Consider the following 14,781-nt stretch of genomic DNA (forward strand, 5'->3'; position numbering starts at 1 on the left):
AGAGGGTGGAAAAGGAACTGAAAATGTAATGTCAGAATTTTGATAAACAGGGATTGTCTGCCATGAAAGCAGTTGAAAAGAACAAGACCAAAAATCTTGAGCTTGAATTTCGTCCAAGTCTCATTTGGCAGCAATGTGTGGCTTCAGCGGAGGCGGAACGGGGACTGGAATCCATCGCTTGACCAAGCTGACACTTGTTTACAAGAGCAGGCTCACAACTGTTGTGAGAGCTAACAGTTTCTTATGGCAATCAGAGGATTGCTTTCATTAAATGGCATTTTAGCATGCTCTGCAATGACTTTAACAGGCTCGGCTAATCACTGGATCCGTTACCAACAGGAATATTTGGGTACTACAGATTCCGTTGTACCCCTCATATTTCACACTTGGCAGACTGCTGCTGCAGGAGGTATAGCTGGGGAAGATGGCTTCTTTTCAGCTCTGTTAAAGAGGTTTTTTTCCAAATGAACATTAATGAGAAGACATTTTGAAGAAAGATGGAGAGTTCAAGACTGTTCTTTTCTTTTTACCTTTTTTTTTTTTATGCTTCAAGCTGGTAAGTGATCATCTGTGCAGAACAAGATATTAGAAGTTTGGCACCTCCTGTCTACCACAACATATTGATTCCTTCCACAGAAGGCACTAAATACTGGCTTAAAACAAGAAATGAAAAGCAGAATGCAGAATTTTACCATGACACACAAAAAAAATCCTGCTAACTGGCACAGCTTCATAGTACAGTTTTCAGTTACTTACAACAGTGGTGATTATAGCAGCAATAGTTAGCATTTTTACAAATACCACATAAACATACAAATGTCAAAACACCTAGAAAACATGCAAAATTTAAACAGCAACATCACTGATTCACACACTGCATAGAAATATTACTATTATTATTATTATTATTATTATTACTATTATTTGGCAAGACAGTGAATCTTTTTCTTATGAAACAAAAGAATTAACAAAATTAATTTTTTACAAATTGTTCTTAAAAAAGTTAATTTGTTATTAAAGTCAGTGGGTGGAAGTTAGTCTTAGAGGTTTAACTGAGAATGAATCAGAATTGACATTGTTAGGTGGAAATTTGGTTATGTTTTTTAGCCGCTGTTTTGGAAGAAACAGTGCTAATCTTGTCAATTTACAAAATGGGAGAAAACACATTCACAATAAAAGATTAGAAAGATTAAAATATTGCATGCATAGAAAGATAAAAGCCTTACTTTAGCTGTTTCTCCCTAGCACTGCTCACCATGAGACCAAGGGTTGTCATAGCAAAAGTGCTTGTCAAAGGCAGAGTTAAGGCCAGCAGATAATTAAAACAAATGGAAATTATTTTCTAATTCCAGTGTAAAACGAAGTAGGATATTAAAGGATAATTTTGTCTTCTTTAGAAAAAAAAAGACAAAAACTTCCATTGTGTTTGCCAGGTTTTCCCACTGCCTTTATACTGTCTTCATCACACTTAAATATTCTGCCAGGTTTTTTTCTTCCAATCTTGAATATTTGCTCTACTCAAGTTGACCCTGAGATAAATGGGTCACGTGGACAAAACCAAATGCTGACAATGCACCTATGGCCAAGCGATGTCAGGCTTCAGTATTTAGAGACCCATTTGTACCAGTGAGGCTTGTCACGTGCTTACAGCCAAGTGCATTTCACATCCCAAGCTGAGTGGAAGCAGGCGGCATGGGCATACAGTTCTCACAGTGCTGCAGAACTGGCACCAAACCCTTTCCAGCAGCAGCACCAGGCAGCTTGCAGGCACTGCCATAAACTGCAGCAAAATCAGATTCTCACCTTTTCTTCCCCTGACGGCTTTCAGACTCCATTAAGACATTTTATGCCACATTTTGTCTGCACATCCCTGAATGCTCTGGATATTTCTGCAACTGCATTTCACATCCATGCACCCAGTCTCGTGCAGAGGAACCCAGTCTTGCAAGCAGCTCACAGAGAAAGCTCCCATAGAAGGCAAAGCTTGGAAGATCTGAACTGTAAGCACCATACAGAAAACAAAGGCTTCAACAAAGCAATTTACACTGCAGTCATTCTTCAGCACACCTTCAGCCTCAGAACCACTAGGAGAAGATTTGCCTTCCTACCCAAAAATTACCAAATTTGGTTTGAAGCCAGTCACTATTGCCTTGCCTTCTGTATCTAGACTTTGCATCCACTGCTGAAGACACAGAGGCTGCAGTAAGTCTCCTGCACTGGCTTTTTTTCAGGCTGGAAATGTGACATACAGTGAGTGTATTAAATATTTGACAGTAGAAGAGGAGGAGTTCTGGCAGGAGCAGTGTGGGGCAGCCCAGGGGATACTGAAGGCTATGCATGATTTAGGCCGGCTGAGAACATGCTATAACGGTAAGGAAGACAGTCAGCAGGATTACAGCCTTCAGAAAGCCTAGATGAAATTCTAGGCATGAGGAGTGTTAAGAGTGTCTTTGTTCGCAAACGTAACAGCTGAAGTAGCAAAGATAGTATCTATAAAATTAATTTTAAGAGTTTACTTTTCTAGTGTAAAAATAATACAATGTTTTTGTCCAAAGTATTTTGCATTTTCTTGATTATTTTACCCTCCCTTGGCTGTTTCATTATTTTCTGGACACTTACAGACTGCATAAAACAGTAGTAATGAAAAAACACACAAGCGGATTCCTGAAACACTATGTAAAAGCTGAACAGCTCTTCTAATTCCCGCTGAAACTCTATCCCACTGAATTTCAATGACAGCACCTACCTTACCAGTCTCTTAAACACTGTGAGCAAAACCTCTATTAACTAGAAAAAAACAAATTGAAATCTGAAAAGGTACTGATTTTTTCAGATACCAGTGGCTACCGTGTAATGAATGCTGAGCACAAAAATAAACGATTAACAAAAGCATCCTAATCCCTTCAAAACAGTAAGTCCATTTTCAATGCACAGACAACTCATTTAATGGCATTTGTATAATGAAACAAACACAATTTTGTCTGCATTACCAACTAACGTTAACCCCTTCAGCAAGAGGAAATAAATTCCTTGCTTGAGACAGAGACTCTTGAGATTGTTAAAACCCATCAGTTTATGTAATGAGCACATTTCATGCCAAACCAATTTCCCCCCCGCCATCAGATTAGATATTAAAGCTTTCAGCATCACCACTCCTTTGAACATGTTCCATTGAATGGCAAGTGTCAAACTTTTCAACAAGCTCACAGGTGTCTCTAAGATATGGGGCTTTTTAGCCTTCCAGCATTTCACTGCGGTAAATGCCTCTCTACTGCTTTTGGAAGGGTCAAGGTGCTGGAGGACAACTTCAGCAGAGCTTCACAGGGCTTCAGCCAGAGACAGTGCAGTGGGGAGGAGCAGGCTGGCACCTAGTTGTGGAGCTGGAAGCAGTGCAACCACAAAACTTGTTGGGGGCTCAGAGAAACTTGACTTGTCCTCAGAAGGGCCACTCCATCACCAGCTGAAGTTACGCTGCTGTGAAAGACGTGGAGCAGTGATGTCCCTGGTGGCTTTTAGCTTTCCAAAACCCTTGAGGAGATACAGCTCAGCTTCATTGTGTCTGTCATACGTTGTCCATGGGGAAAGCACCATCATTTAGTTGTGCTTCGGGCCTTCCCTCTTCTTGGCTTGCACATGCCTGGGTGATAGGGGTGTCCTTGGCAAGCTACCCCAGGCTCTCAGCTTCTGGAGAGTGGTGCAGCAACACCCATGCTGGCTCTGCACAGACTCAAAAGATGTGCCACGAGACACCAGCTGATGCAGTACTGTTCTCAGCCACCAACTCAGCATATGGGGACTGTCACCAGAAAGTATAGTTCAAGTTTTTGGCTAGGAATCTAGCCATACTTTATGCTGGACTGCCTTCTCTCTGCACTCCTCAGCACTGAGAGTACAGATTTAGCAAACACATGAAAGCACAGAAAGAAAAAAAAATACATCCTCCCTCTTAAGAACAAGGACAGCAAAACAGCCATCTCTTCACATTGACTTTTAGCAAAGAACCCTTGTTGAAGAAGTGCAGACTCACTTCCCACCACTTTTCATAGTGAACAGCGGAGTCCTTCTCTACCCTAACCAAGAGGCATGAATTGGATCTTTTCAGGCATATCATATGATATTTCCGTGTCCTGTAAGCTCTCCTCCTTCCCACAGTCACACTGCCTCTGCGAGTTCAGGGAGTCAGGGGGTCCCAATGCCCTGTTGCCCACACCACATGAGATGAACTGATTTCCACGATGGAGTGAGGCCAAAAGTTAGGTACTGTTTAGAACCAGTCATCTCAGTCCTATTTTAAGGATGTCAGCGGGAAGTCAAACAGTGCACAAATGTGGACCTGGTCCCCTACCCAGGAGTGAATTTCATCTTCTTTCATGATTTGACAGCACTCTCCCAAAAAGCAGAAGAGAAAAGAGAGGAAGAGTGCTTCCAGTACAAGAGATGCGAGCTTCCAGAGTGCTCGCATTGAGTATCCCACAAACCCCGCGTACCTGACACGAGGCAGTCTGCCCTGAGCATGTTATCCCCAAAGCACAAGGTCACTTGATAGCAGGGAGGGAACTCTCAGCCAAGAGCTGCCCTGCACAAAGCGGTCCCCTTGCCCCCAGTGCAGATGCCAGGAGAGGGGAATATTAGAGGATCAGGGATGGTAAGAGGAGTGAGGATGTCGGGGACAGGGAAGACCAGTCAGTCAATCACAATCACATGCAGCTTATTGTCAGAAGGGATGATCAGTCCATGCACTAGTCAGGTCAGTCAATGCACTTACGGGATGCACTCAGACACGGTGACAAGAAAGGGTAAATATGTGCTGGACAGGGAGGAAACCTAGTGCAACAGGAATCTCACTTTCCTTTAAGGCTGTTTCAGTCTTTAGGGTAGCCCAGGCTCTAGAGTGACACACCACCTGCTCTTTCTGATCCCCATCTTCCCACCTCACATCGTTTGCGCAAACAGCACAACAAGATCTGGTCACAAACATCTGAGACAAGCACGCACAGCAGTACAACATGTTGCTTGCGTCTCATTCTCTACACAGCTTTCTAAGATGGCAGCTATACTGTAGACTGAATACCAGTGCACAGCAGCTTCTAAAAACAAAAACACGAAACAGTTTGAAAGCACTGATGTTCTTCACAAAGGAGAATGTGCAACAGGGACACTGATTCCATTGTTAGATTGTCCTCTATGTCAACAGCCTGGATGCTGCTGTCATAGAATTATTGCACTATGCAAATGAACAAAGTATGTGCTGTTATTTTAGATATCCCTTGTAATTTCGTCTACAATGTAGTTCACAACAGTATTCATTCTCCTACACTTAAAAATACATTTTGTTGCATAATTACGTATTTGAAAATTAAACAGGCAGTTTGCAACACCCGGATATCAAAGACTTCGGTTCCAATTACCTGCATGAATACACGTACATTGTGCAAACCCACAATATCATAAATACATGCATGAGTGACTAAAAAACCAGAGCTTAAGCTGTCCAAGTGGCCACAGCTCTGCCCAGCTATATGTGCAATCACATGAACAGATCCAAGTGCTTCTATTGTGCACAGCTGCATCCAGATCAGTCCAGTGACATCCATGTATAATCCCCATGTCTGACTTGGTTTGGTGTCAGGAGAAGGCCACGTGGGAATGCCTGCACTAACACTGGTGCAGACTCCTTCACACTATGTGCAGGCCTGTGCTTTGGCAGTCTGCTTCTTTCTTAAGTTCAAAGCCAAATTTTGCTCTTGGTAGCACTGAGCAAATCTCCCAAGCTGGTAGACGGTGCTGAAGGCAACCAATACATCTGCAAATGATTCAGAAGAGTCTCGGTCTGTGTTACCCTTTTGATGGGTTTCCAAGGCCGAAGTAGCTGAGCCAGGCTAATGACTCTGTGTAGATGTGTAATGTACTGGTAGGGGAACACCTTCCTGTGTCTCCCCCACTGGCTTTGCATCTCAGTTTGTAAGCAGATTCAACTCAGCAATCTGACAGAAAATTACCTGACTTCCCCTTTTTTCTGCTGCATTTTCTGCTGGGCTAGTGAGTTGAAATGATTCACCTAAGAGGTCTAACAGTGTCAAAGAAAGGTGAGTGGCAGGAAAAAAGGAAGGGAAAGCGAAAGGAGAAAATCGAGCACCACTTTGGAGCCAGCTACCATCATCTTACAGAAATCGGAGCCTTACTGTGATGCAGAAGCTCAGCCTTTACATTGGAGCACAATGCAGTCAGGAGCCTTACAGGCTCTGCTGGACAGGAGGCAGGACGGCGTTTTGCCAGCTGCCCTTTTGATTTCTGGGTAAAAGGTACTCTATCAAGAGCCGTGGTGGGAGACCCCAATCCTTTGCTTAGGCAGAGAGGAAGGCTTGTAAGAGTTCCTAGCACTAGCCCCTGGCCACACCGTGGTGTCTTACCACCAGGGAAGTGGCCCACCGCTGCAGTGAGCCTGCAGGTTGCTGGTGGAGCAGGTTTGACACCCTCATTTGGAGTACTGAGAGACAATTATAAGCAACTGAGCTGTCACCTCGTAGCTGAGCCACAGTGACAGGGACATCTCTCCTGCCAGCATGAGACAAAACCATGAGAGTGGTTTAAATCAGAAGTCTCCCTCCCAGTGGGTTAGCAACCCTCCCCAGGGCCTTAAAACAAATAGTAATTTGTTAAACTGTGGTCACTCAACTCCTTGCAACTGTCCACAAATGAAGACTGGGTAGTATGTTGTGCTAAATGCCCTTCAAAGCTAATGTATGTGGAGTATGATACTACTGTATCATATTCTGGCCATATGTGTTTAACTTTTTAAACAAGCAGTCTGTTTGGGGCTGCCCCATCAGAATTTGCCAGGCAATCTGCTATCAGCATCAACTGGAAGCTTGAGTTACTAGAGATGTCACAAAGGAGAACAAAACCACTCCCATAATACCGAGGCTACCACAATAAGCACACATCCTCCACAGCTTATCACCCAATCAGACAAGCAAAAGCTGCTGATGTGCCCTGCTAAGCCACAGGTGTCAAGAGACATTGCCTCACCCAGCACACAGGCTGGACATCAGCACAAACCGTCTTAACATTGTGGCAAAGAACAAGTCAGCATGTGGAGTCAAGAAGTCATAGGAAATGCTTTTTATGACCTCCCAGCTCATGTGCAAGAGTGTCCGTTTTCTTTCTTCTGGGTCACTGAGCATTTTTGGCTCCTGCCAATAGAGCCAAGGTCTGCGTTGCGGCTGAATTGCAGCACTGAGGTGAAGTAGCACCTCTAAGACCTGCTTGCAGTATGGCATACCTGCAGCCAGTGACATGCCCCCTTGGAGACAAGAGTAACTGTAATTACCACACTAAATAGCCCCCACAAAATAGCCCACTCTGAAGCAACACACCTAAAGCATACCCGCAGAAGATGTGAACCACTGCCAAGCTCTGAGCCTGATAATAGCATGAGAAGCAATTTGGTTCTAAGGTCTGGTTTCCCACCTCGTGGGGCTTGAGAAGAAACACAAGGTGGCTACACCTTAGGGTGGCTTCTTTCCCCTACAAGCTCAAGGCAGCTTTTCCCAGCAAAGAGAAGCAGCTTGGCAGGGGAGGGGAGGTGAGAAGCTGAGATCTGATGCCCCACAAAGGACAGCTGATACCTAGCCACCTGTTGCAGCACTAGAAAGGCAAGGTGGGGAAGTAGGTCTGATCCTGCAATAGCTGCCACTGCAAAGTGCTGAGATGAGTGCCAATAGGGAGAAACAGAGACCCCAGACTGTCCTAGAGGTTAGCTCCATGGTCGAGCTCTCATGTGGCACCCTTAGGGAGCTCCTTGGCATGAGACCCCCTGCACTCTAGCACATACTAAGAGCAGCTGGGTAAGTCCTCAGTGGGAAACACCAATAAACGCCACAGCCTTGCATGAGCCTCACAAAACTATTTTTAACTGTATCACATTAAAAGCACCACTGTCAAAAGGCAAGGCTGTGCAAACAGCAATCAGATGGCTGGCCTTGTCTGGCAGCTGGGCAGCTGTCTTGCTGGCTGCACCCAAAGTCTGTTTGTGCTTCCTTCTCCTTCACCTACAAACCAGATTTGCCATGGCACTGAAAGTCAAGGACACTGCTTGCACTCACTTCAGCAGTGTCATGATTCGGCCTCAAGCCCCCAGACCAAGTCACGGAAGTATAGCTCTGCAGTACGAATGACTGCTGGAGCCTACCAATCCACTGCCCACCATACACGCCCCAGAGACAGCAGCCAGTAACTCAGGGGCTGTGGATTTGGAGGTTACACTGCCACAGCGTGCAAGACCCTGGGACAGCTGGCACACAGGAAACCTAAGACTGTACTAGCCTTGCTACGTGCAGAGCACAAACTGATCACAGCCAGGCTGTGCCACCTGCAGGAAGCTTCGTGGGAGGACAGATGCTTATTACAGTGGAAATCTCTTCTCTTAGACCTCCCAGTGGCACATCTGCTACCTACCCCATCCCCAAAACAGACCTTCAATAAGGCTTAAGTGAGGTGCAGGCATTCTGCCACCTCCTTCGCACACAGGAACATTTCATCCTAGCAACACAGAAACAGTTTTTAAATGGTGCCAGGTGGGTGATTTTTATTCTGTCTGCTACCTCTATTTCACCCTTTCTTTGGAATTAGTGATGATTAAAGTCACTGCACAGTTGCAGGTCTAAAGAATATGAAGGATATGCAGGAATATGAAGGAATAAAGACAAACATGCACACAGAAACAAAACAATACACACACCCCCCAAAAAAAAAAAAAACCCAACAAAAAAACCCCCACCAAAACCAAAAAAACCCACCACCACAAACCCAACTAAAAAAACAAATAAGAAAGCCCCTCAGGAACAGTTTGATCCAACAACCATGGGAAGTCAGCTGAGGTTGACTCTTTCATTGACTTCAGTGGTCATTAGATCACCCCAGCAGACTTGTCTGAAGCCTCATCATGGCCCTGGGATATCCTAGTGGAACATAAACTAAGCTGAATTACTTGAGAAGTACCATACATAAATTTAAAGGTCAAGAATCATACTCGTTCACTGAAGTGCTGAATTTGTTAATGTTTTCTCTGTACTTAGAGAAAAGGACAATTACGTTGCAAACTCAAATGCTGGAACAGTAGTACTCATTAATTCAAGGCTTTAAGGACCAAATTCTGCTTTCAGATTCACATGCACGTATTCCATTGTCTGCAATGGAAATAGGTTATGCGTAGCTGACTTAAATTTCTTTTCCAGCACTTACAACTATCCCGCTTTTTCATTTTCTGTAGTAAATATGAAATAATTGTTAGACTCTCTATGCTGTTTTTTTGTGGATTTCAAATGACATCTTAAGACATATTTGATGCAAATTTTTTTGTACAGTTTGGGATAAGATTGTGGATTTTTCTGCCTTGTTGCATTCCCCAGAATACTGAAAGTGGCGTTAAGTCAGTAGATCTTACATTAAGTATACACAGTCACAAAATACTAACAATCCATGCTTAAACAGTTAAAATTAAGTGTATGACAGTGGTTTTGCTATTGTACTTTTGCATATCTTTGAAAACGATGCTTTTTAGTCCAAAGACCAGCAACATTTTGATCACAGAAAATCATCAACAAAACCAAAAGTTAAAAATAGCCTTTAGCTGACTTCAGGTGTTTTTTTCCCCATCTAGCATAAATGAGCCTCAGGAAACAAAATAAAAAACAGACAAAACATGTTGTAAATTATATAATGAACTTACATTGATGTATCTCTTATTTCTTGGTGTTGCTGATCAAGCATAAGCCAGCAGGTAAGAAGCAGCAGCCAGTGATAAATTTGTCTCCTCCACTCTGGGAGGTCATGTTAAAATTAGAAGTTGAAAAAATGCTTTAAAATTGAATTGCTACGTAAGCCTCCCTGGGGATTTACACTCACTGATGTGCGCATGTTAAAAATGGTATTTCCAGTCTATCTTGTTGCCTGAGAACCATTTTTGTCCTTTTAAAATCTGCATTTATATTATAACCCATAAGAACCTTTTATTTTTGTATTAACACTATAAATACTATGTTAGTAATACTAAACTATTTCTATTGACTTATTTGTAAAAAGAAAAATATATTATATATTTTTATATTTTTATAAAGTGAATTAACACTGGAGAGAGGGCTATGGGGGAATAGTGTACAATCACAGTTGATGTGTATTATTGGGCACAAATTCAACGTTTGAAACAAAAAGGAAAAGAAGTAAGTGTTCAGGTGATATCCCTCTTTCAAGCTGTGTCCGAGGAAGAGTCATAGGATGCCGACACTATGAAGTTGCCAGTATTCGAGTGGCTTGCCATGGACTGGGCAGCCTGCTGGCTCAAGTTATTGCAGATCAGCACCAGCTGGTTGCTCTGCGCTTCTGAGAGGGTGCTACAGCTCTGGTAGACACTGAAGTTGGTCTTCCGACCAGGGATGTTGCCCTTCTCACACATCGTCTTTACCATCTTGGCAAGCTTGTTTTTCCCCAGAGCTTGGCAGTTGTACCAGTGAAGTGCAGCCAAGTTGACGACAGGTTTGATGGACAGGTAAAAAGGCGCGTCCTCGTAGCGCATGGCTGGAGGCCGCCTCTGGGCATACTCCTTGTAGTCTTGCACAGGGCAGGTCTGTGGGGAGTGCTGGGTGGCATACACCCGTGAGTCCGTCCCCCCTCTCTTGCTTTTGGCGTTGGCATCTCCATTGTCTGGCCCCATCCACTCCAGGTATTCCAACCCAGTCTCTGTCACCCGCAGCCTGATGTCTCCCCACTTGAGGGTGGACCCATGGAAACCTGTGCAGTGTCCAAACGCTTTAGTGTTGTTCAGCCAGACAAGGTTCAGCAGCCCTTCAGGATTGTACCGGCTTAACAAGCCTCTTTTACGCAGGATAAGCTCATCAGCAAAGGTGAGCTTCATAGATTTGTGTGGCTTGTTTCCTTTTCCTTTACACCTGAGCTCTATCTGCTTTTGCTTTAGAGCTTCCTGGGACCTCTTGAACTCCTTATCTCTCGTAATACTGTATCCATACCTGTGCTCTTTGAGATACCGCTCCAGCCCACACTGATAGTTGGCCAGACTGTTTGGCTCGTATTCAGACCCATCCTTCTGTCTGGCATCCACAAAGAAGGAAGCAAGGTAGGCATCAAGCTCTTTGCAGGGGATGACATAGATCTCACGGGTCTCAGAGGGGTACTTGGAGATCAGGAACTCTCGGAAATTGCGGAGAGCTGTCTGTGTGCTGCGAATGGTCTTCTCATTCTGCTCCCTGCTGAGCTCCGCTGCTCTCTCATCCTGGTCTGGAAAAGGGAGAAGGGGAAAGACAAAAAAAGCAGAACCCATGAGTGCATGTGATATGCTTTTGCCCAAAACAAATTTCCTTAAAAAAAAAAAAAAAAAAAATTTCACAAAGAGCACTGGAAAACATCATTACATACCTGTCACATGACTGAAAAGCCAACTTCAGTTTCACAAATGATGTACTACAGTATGACACAAACCCAAAATGACCTCCTCATGACACTGGGGCACAGTTTTATGCATGGAGATTTGTGGAAAACAGTGGAATTACACACAATCTGCTTTTTAAAACAAATGCAAAGTAGAAGGCTTTGCTGGGTGCAGGGCCCAATCCAAGTAATAAACCCATTCTGCATTGCCTCATTTGTGAAACCAGAGGTTGTTCTGGTTCCATTTTTGTTCTACAAAAAATAATTAAAGCATGATATTTATGACAGTAAAAATTATCTTTAATTGGACATATTTTTAAAGAGCTAAATAAATATAGACAGAAATGTACAGTACAAAGTAATGCAGCACTTCCTAACAAAGGAGTTGGCTGGTAAAACTACTACAGAGAATGTGTAATTTACAAATGTACAAGAATAAAAAAAAAGTATAGTTAATATGTTCACATCAGAAGATATGGAAGAAAAGCATCATTATACAGTCTCACCACATAATCCAGCTGTACCTTGACAGTGGAGGTACAATTGTGATAATTTCTTTTCATTTTGCAGAAAAATAAAATTCTGGAAACAACCTGATATTGCTCTGTAAGGCTATACTCAAAGTTACAATCAGTGACATATTGAACCACAATATTCAGATGCTACCGCTACTATGGTTGTTACTGACAGCTGATTTTCAGGCTAATACTAAGATAAATATAAAAAGGAAAGGCTTTTTACATGTAAGTGATTTATGTACTTAAGGACTGTTTTCTTGGCATATGCAAACTATCCGTCTGTACAAGGATGCAGTTTACATGCACATAGGTGGAACTGTAATTAAAAATGTGACAAACCATAATGGTCTTAGAAAATGAACAGCAAATGCAAAGAAGGAAAACTTGAATGGTGTGACTGTACTCTGTAATTGTGAATGGAACATTCCTTTTTCTCTCTTCTACTTCATAAGCAGAAGAGGGGGGGAAAGCCAGTTCTTTTTTGTTCTATCTCATTGCAAAACTCATACATTTTGGTGTCCAGTGCCATAGTAACACTCTCCAGGTGTTTCCCACCCAACATACACACAACAAAGTGATATGAGGCCAGCTGAAGTTCCCGATGCCTGTCTGTCATGCAGGCCAAGCTCATGTCAGGCCATGTAGCATACCCACGCTTTGCAGCACTGCTCAGACTCTTGCTTCTCATGCCTACCCTGCCCTGAAAGCCCGTTAACAGGGAGGGCAGCAGGGAAAGGAAGGTGGCCCTATCTCCTTCCCTAGCCCGTCTGCAATGGGGTGCAGAAATGTCACTGCACAGCTGGGCAGCTTCCCCTTCTGCCCATCTACAATGACCCTGAAGGGATTTCATCCCATCACCTCCACACCACAGCTGCAAAGATAGGCAGAGGGAGGGATTTGCCCAAGGACTTGCCAGCAGAACAGAAACAGAGCTGAGTTTATACCCCCTGGGACCAGGTCCTGTGTCTTCACTGCAAGGCATCTGCTGCATCCGTGGCACTCAATGAAACCTATTGAGAGGGGTCCTCAAACCCTCTGCAAAGCACAGAGAAGAAAGGGTCTGCAGCTGAGGCCTTCAGAAGCTTCCGCAGCCATGGAAAATGCTGCCACAGAGCACTGAGGTTTGCTCAAACTGTGCTCAAGGGGAAAAAGAAAAGGTCACCAGCCTGTTTCAGAAACTGGGTTTAATATTGATATCAAAATGCTCCTTGCAGCCTGCAGTGAAGTCTCATGCTTTAGGCAATGTATAGGATAGATCCTTTGATTATGGCCAGATGCAGGCTGGAAATAAAGAGACAATGCTGTCTGAAGCTCCAAAACAAACATTTACTCTGGTACCTTGTTCACTGCACCTCCACCCCGCGCTCTCCCCATCCCCCCCCCCCCCCTTATTATAGCACTGTGTAATTAATCAGTGCTTTGACTGACATCCCACATTTTAAGTACTGTCTCAATATAAACAGCACATATAATGGCTCAGTTTTATGCATGTCATCAATCACTACTACTTAAGAAGATAGCCTGTCACAACACAGCAGTGACACCCAGTCAGTCATTCATGTTATGGCATCCTTCCTTAATCTGCAAAGGAAATTGCCATATCTGCAGTTATGAAACCCATGCTGAATTAAAGAACCCCTGAAATTGCATGAGTGAAACAGTACCCCAGAAACACTGCATTCCTGCAGTGCTGTGGTGTGTCACAAGGCAGGTGGGAAATGTTAAAGATGTCAGCTTCTCATCTAGCCACATCAGGAGAGCTACATCAATTTTGACTGTGAATCCAGCCTGCAGTGCTAGTAGATTATCCTCTTCCTATGAAACCGCGCAAATATCAGGGATATCTCATAACATGGGATGAATGCAGGGAGGCAGTGAGAGCCAATGGACAGAGTCTGAGACAGCCAAAGTTATCAGATGTCAGCTGAGCCACTGTCATCATCTGCATATGCTTGTCATCCACAACAAAACCAGATGATGCAGTTGAGCCTAACTTATAAGGCAGCTCTTTATAGCGTAGGACAGCTGAGGAAGGAGACATAATTCTTCATGTCATTAAAGTCTTACTTCTTCGTTACCTAAGGAGATTTCATAGTGCTGAAACCATATAATACATCTCCAGCTACCATGTAGGCGTAAATTGTATCCAGGCAAGTTTTTCATAGCACCAAACTTTGTGTTTTCTGCTAATTTCATAATCTTATTTTCTGCTGCTGTGGTGGTTGATCCTGGTCACCCCTTAAGCATCTCACAGCCACTTGCTCACTCCCAGCACCAGAGGGACAGGGAAGAGAATAGAAAGGAAAAGTGAGAAAACCCATGAGTCAAGGCAAAGACAGTTTAATAACTATAGGAAAGAGGAAAAAGAAACCCAACTGATAAGTGATGCAAAGGCAATCACTCATCACCTTCTGAAAGTAGAAAAATGACCAGTCTGTAAGCAATGTCCACCTCCCACTCAAAACCCCTTCCTTCAGTTTTTATTGCTGACCATGTCATAGGGCAGGGAATATCCCTTTGATTGGTCTGGGTTGGGTGTCCTTGTTGTGTCGCCTCCCAGGCTTTGTCTACTCTAGACCTAGCTGCTGGGGAAACAGAGTGGGAAAAAAAGAAAGCCTTGACACTGTGCAAGTCCAGCTCATCAGAAGCCAAAACACTGGTGTGTCATTAAAAATGTTAAAAGTCACAAATTCAAAACACAGCAGGGTATGTGTGGTTATGAAGAAAGTTGACTCCACCCCAGCCAGACCCAGTACAACTATGCCATTTGGAACACTAATGAAACAGTGCCCAAGACCAGGTGCACCTTGCATCCTTTCTG

At 43.7% G+C, this 14,781-nt stretch overlaps 1 protein-coding gene across 1 annotated transcript in view; it reads right to left on the reverse strand.

Annotated features, from left to right (window-relative positions):
* Positions 1–941: 941 nt before the first annotated feature.
* Positions 942–14,781, reverse strand: part of KIAA1958 (KIAA1958 ortholog) — a 68,924-nt gene continuing 55,084 nt past the window's right edge. The window contains exon 3 of the mRNA XM_037374099.1: positions 942–11,292. Coding sequence (XP_037229996.1) covers positions 10,247–11,292 — 1,046 coding nt within the window. The 3' untranslated portion in view covers positions 942–10,246. The remainder of the gene's footprint in view (positions 11,293–14,781) is intronic.

Source organism: Falco rusticolus, chromosome Z (assembly GCF_015220075.1).
Source record: "Falco rusticolus isolate bFalRus1 chromosome Z, bFalRus1.pri, whole genome shotgun sequence".
In the NCBI taxonomy this organism is placed as follows: Eukaryota; Metazoa; Chordata; class Aves; order Falconiformes; family Falconidae; genus Falco; species Falco rusticolus.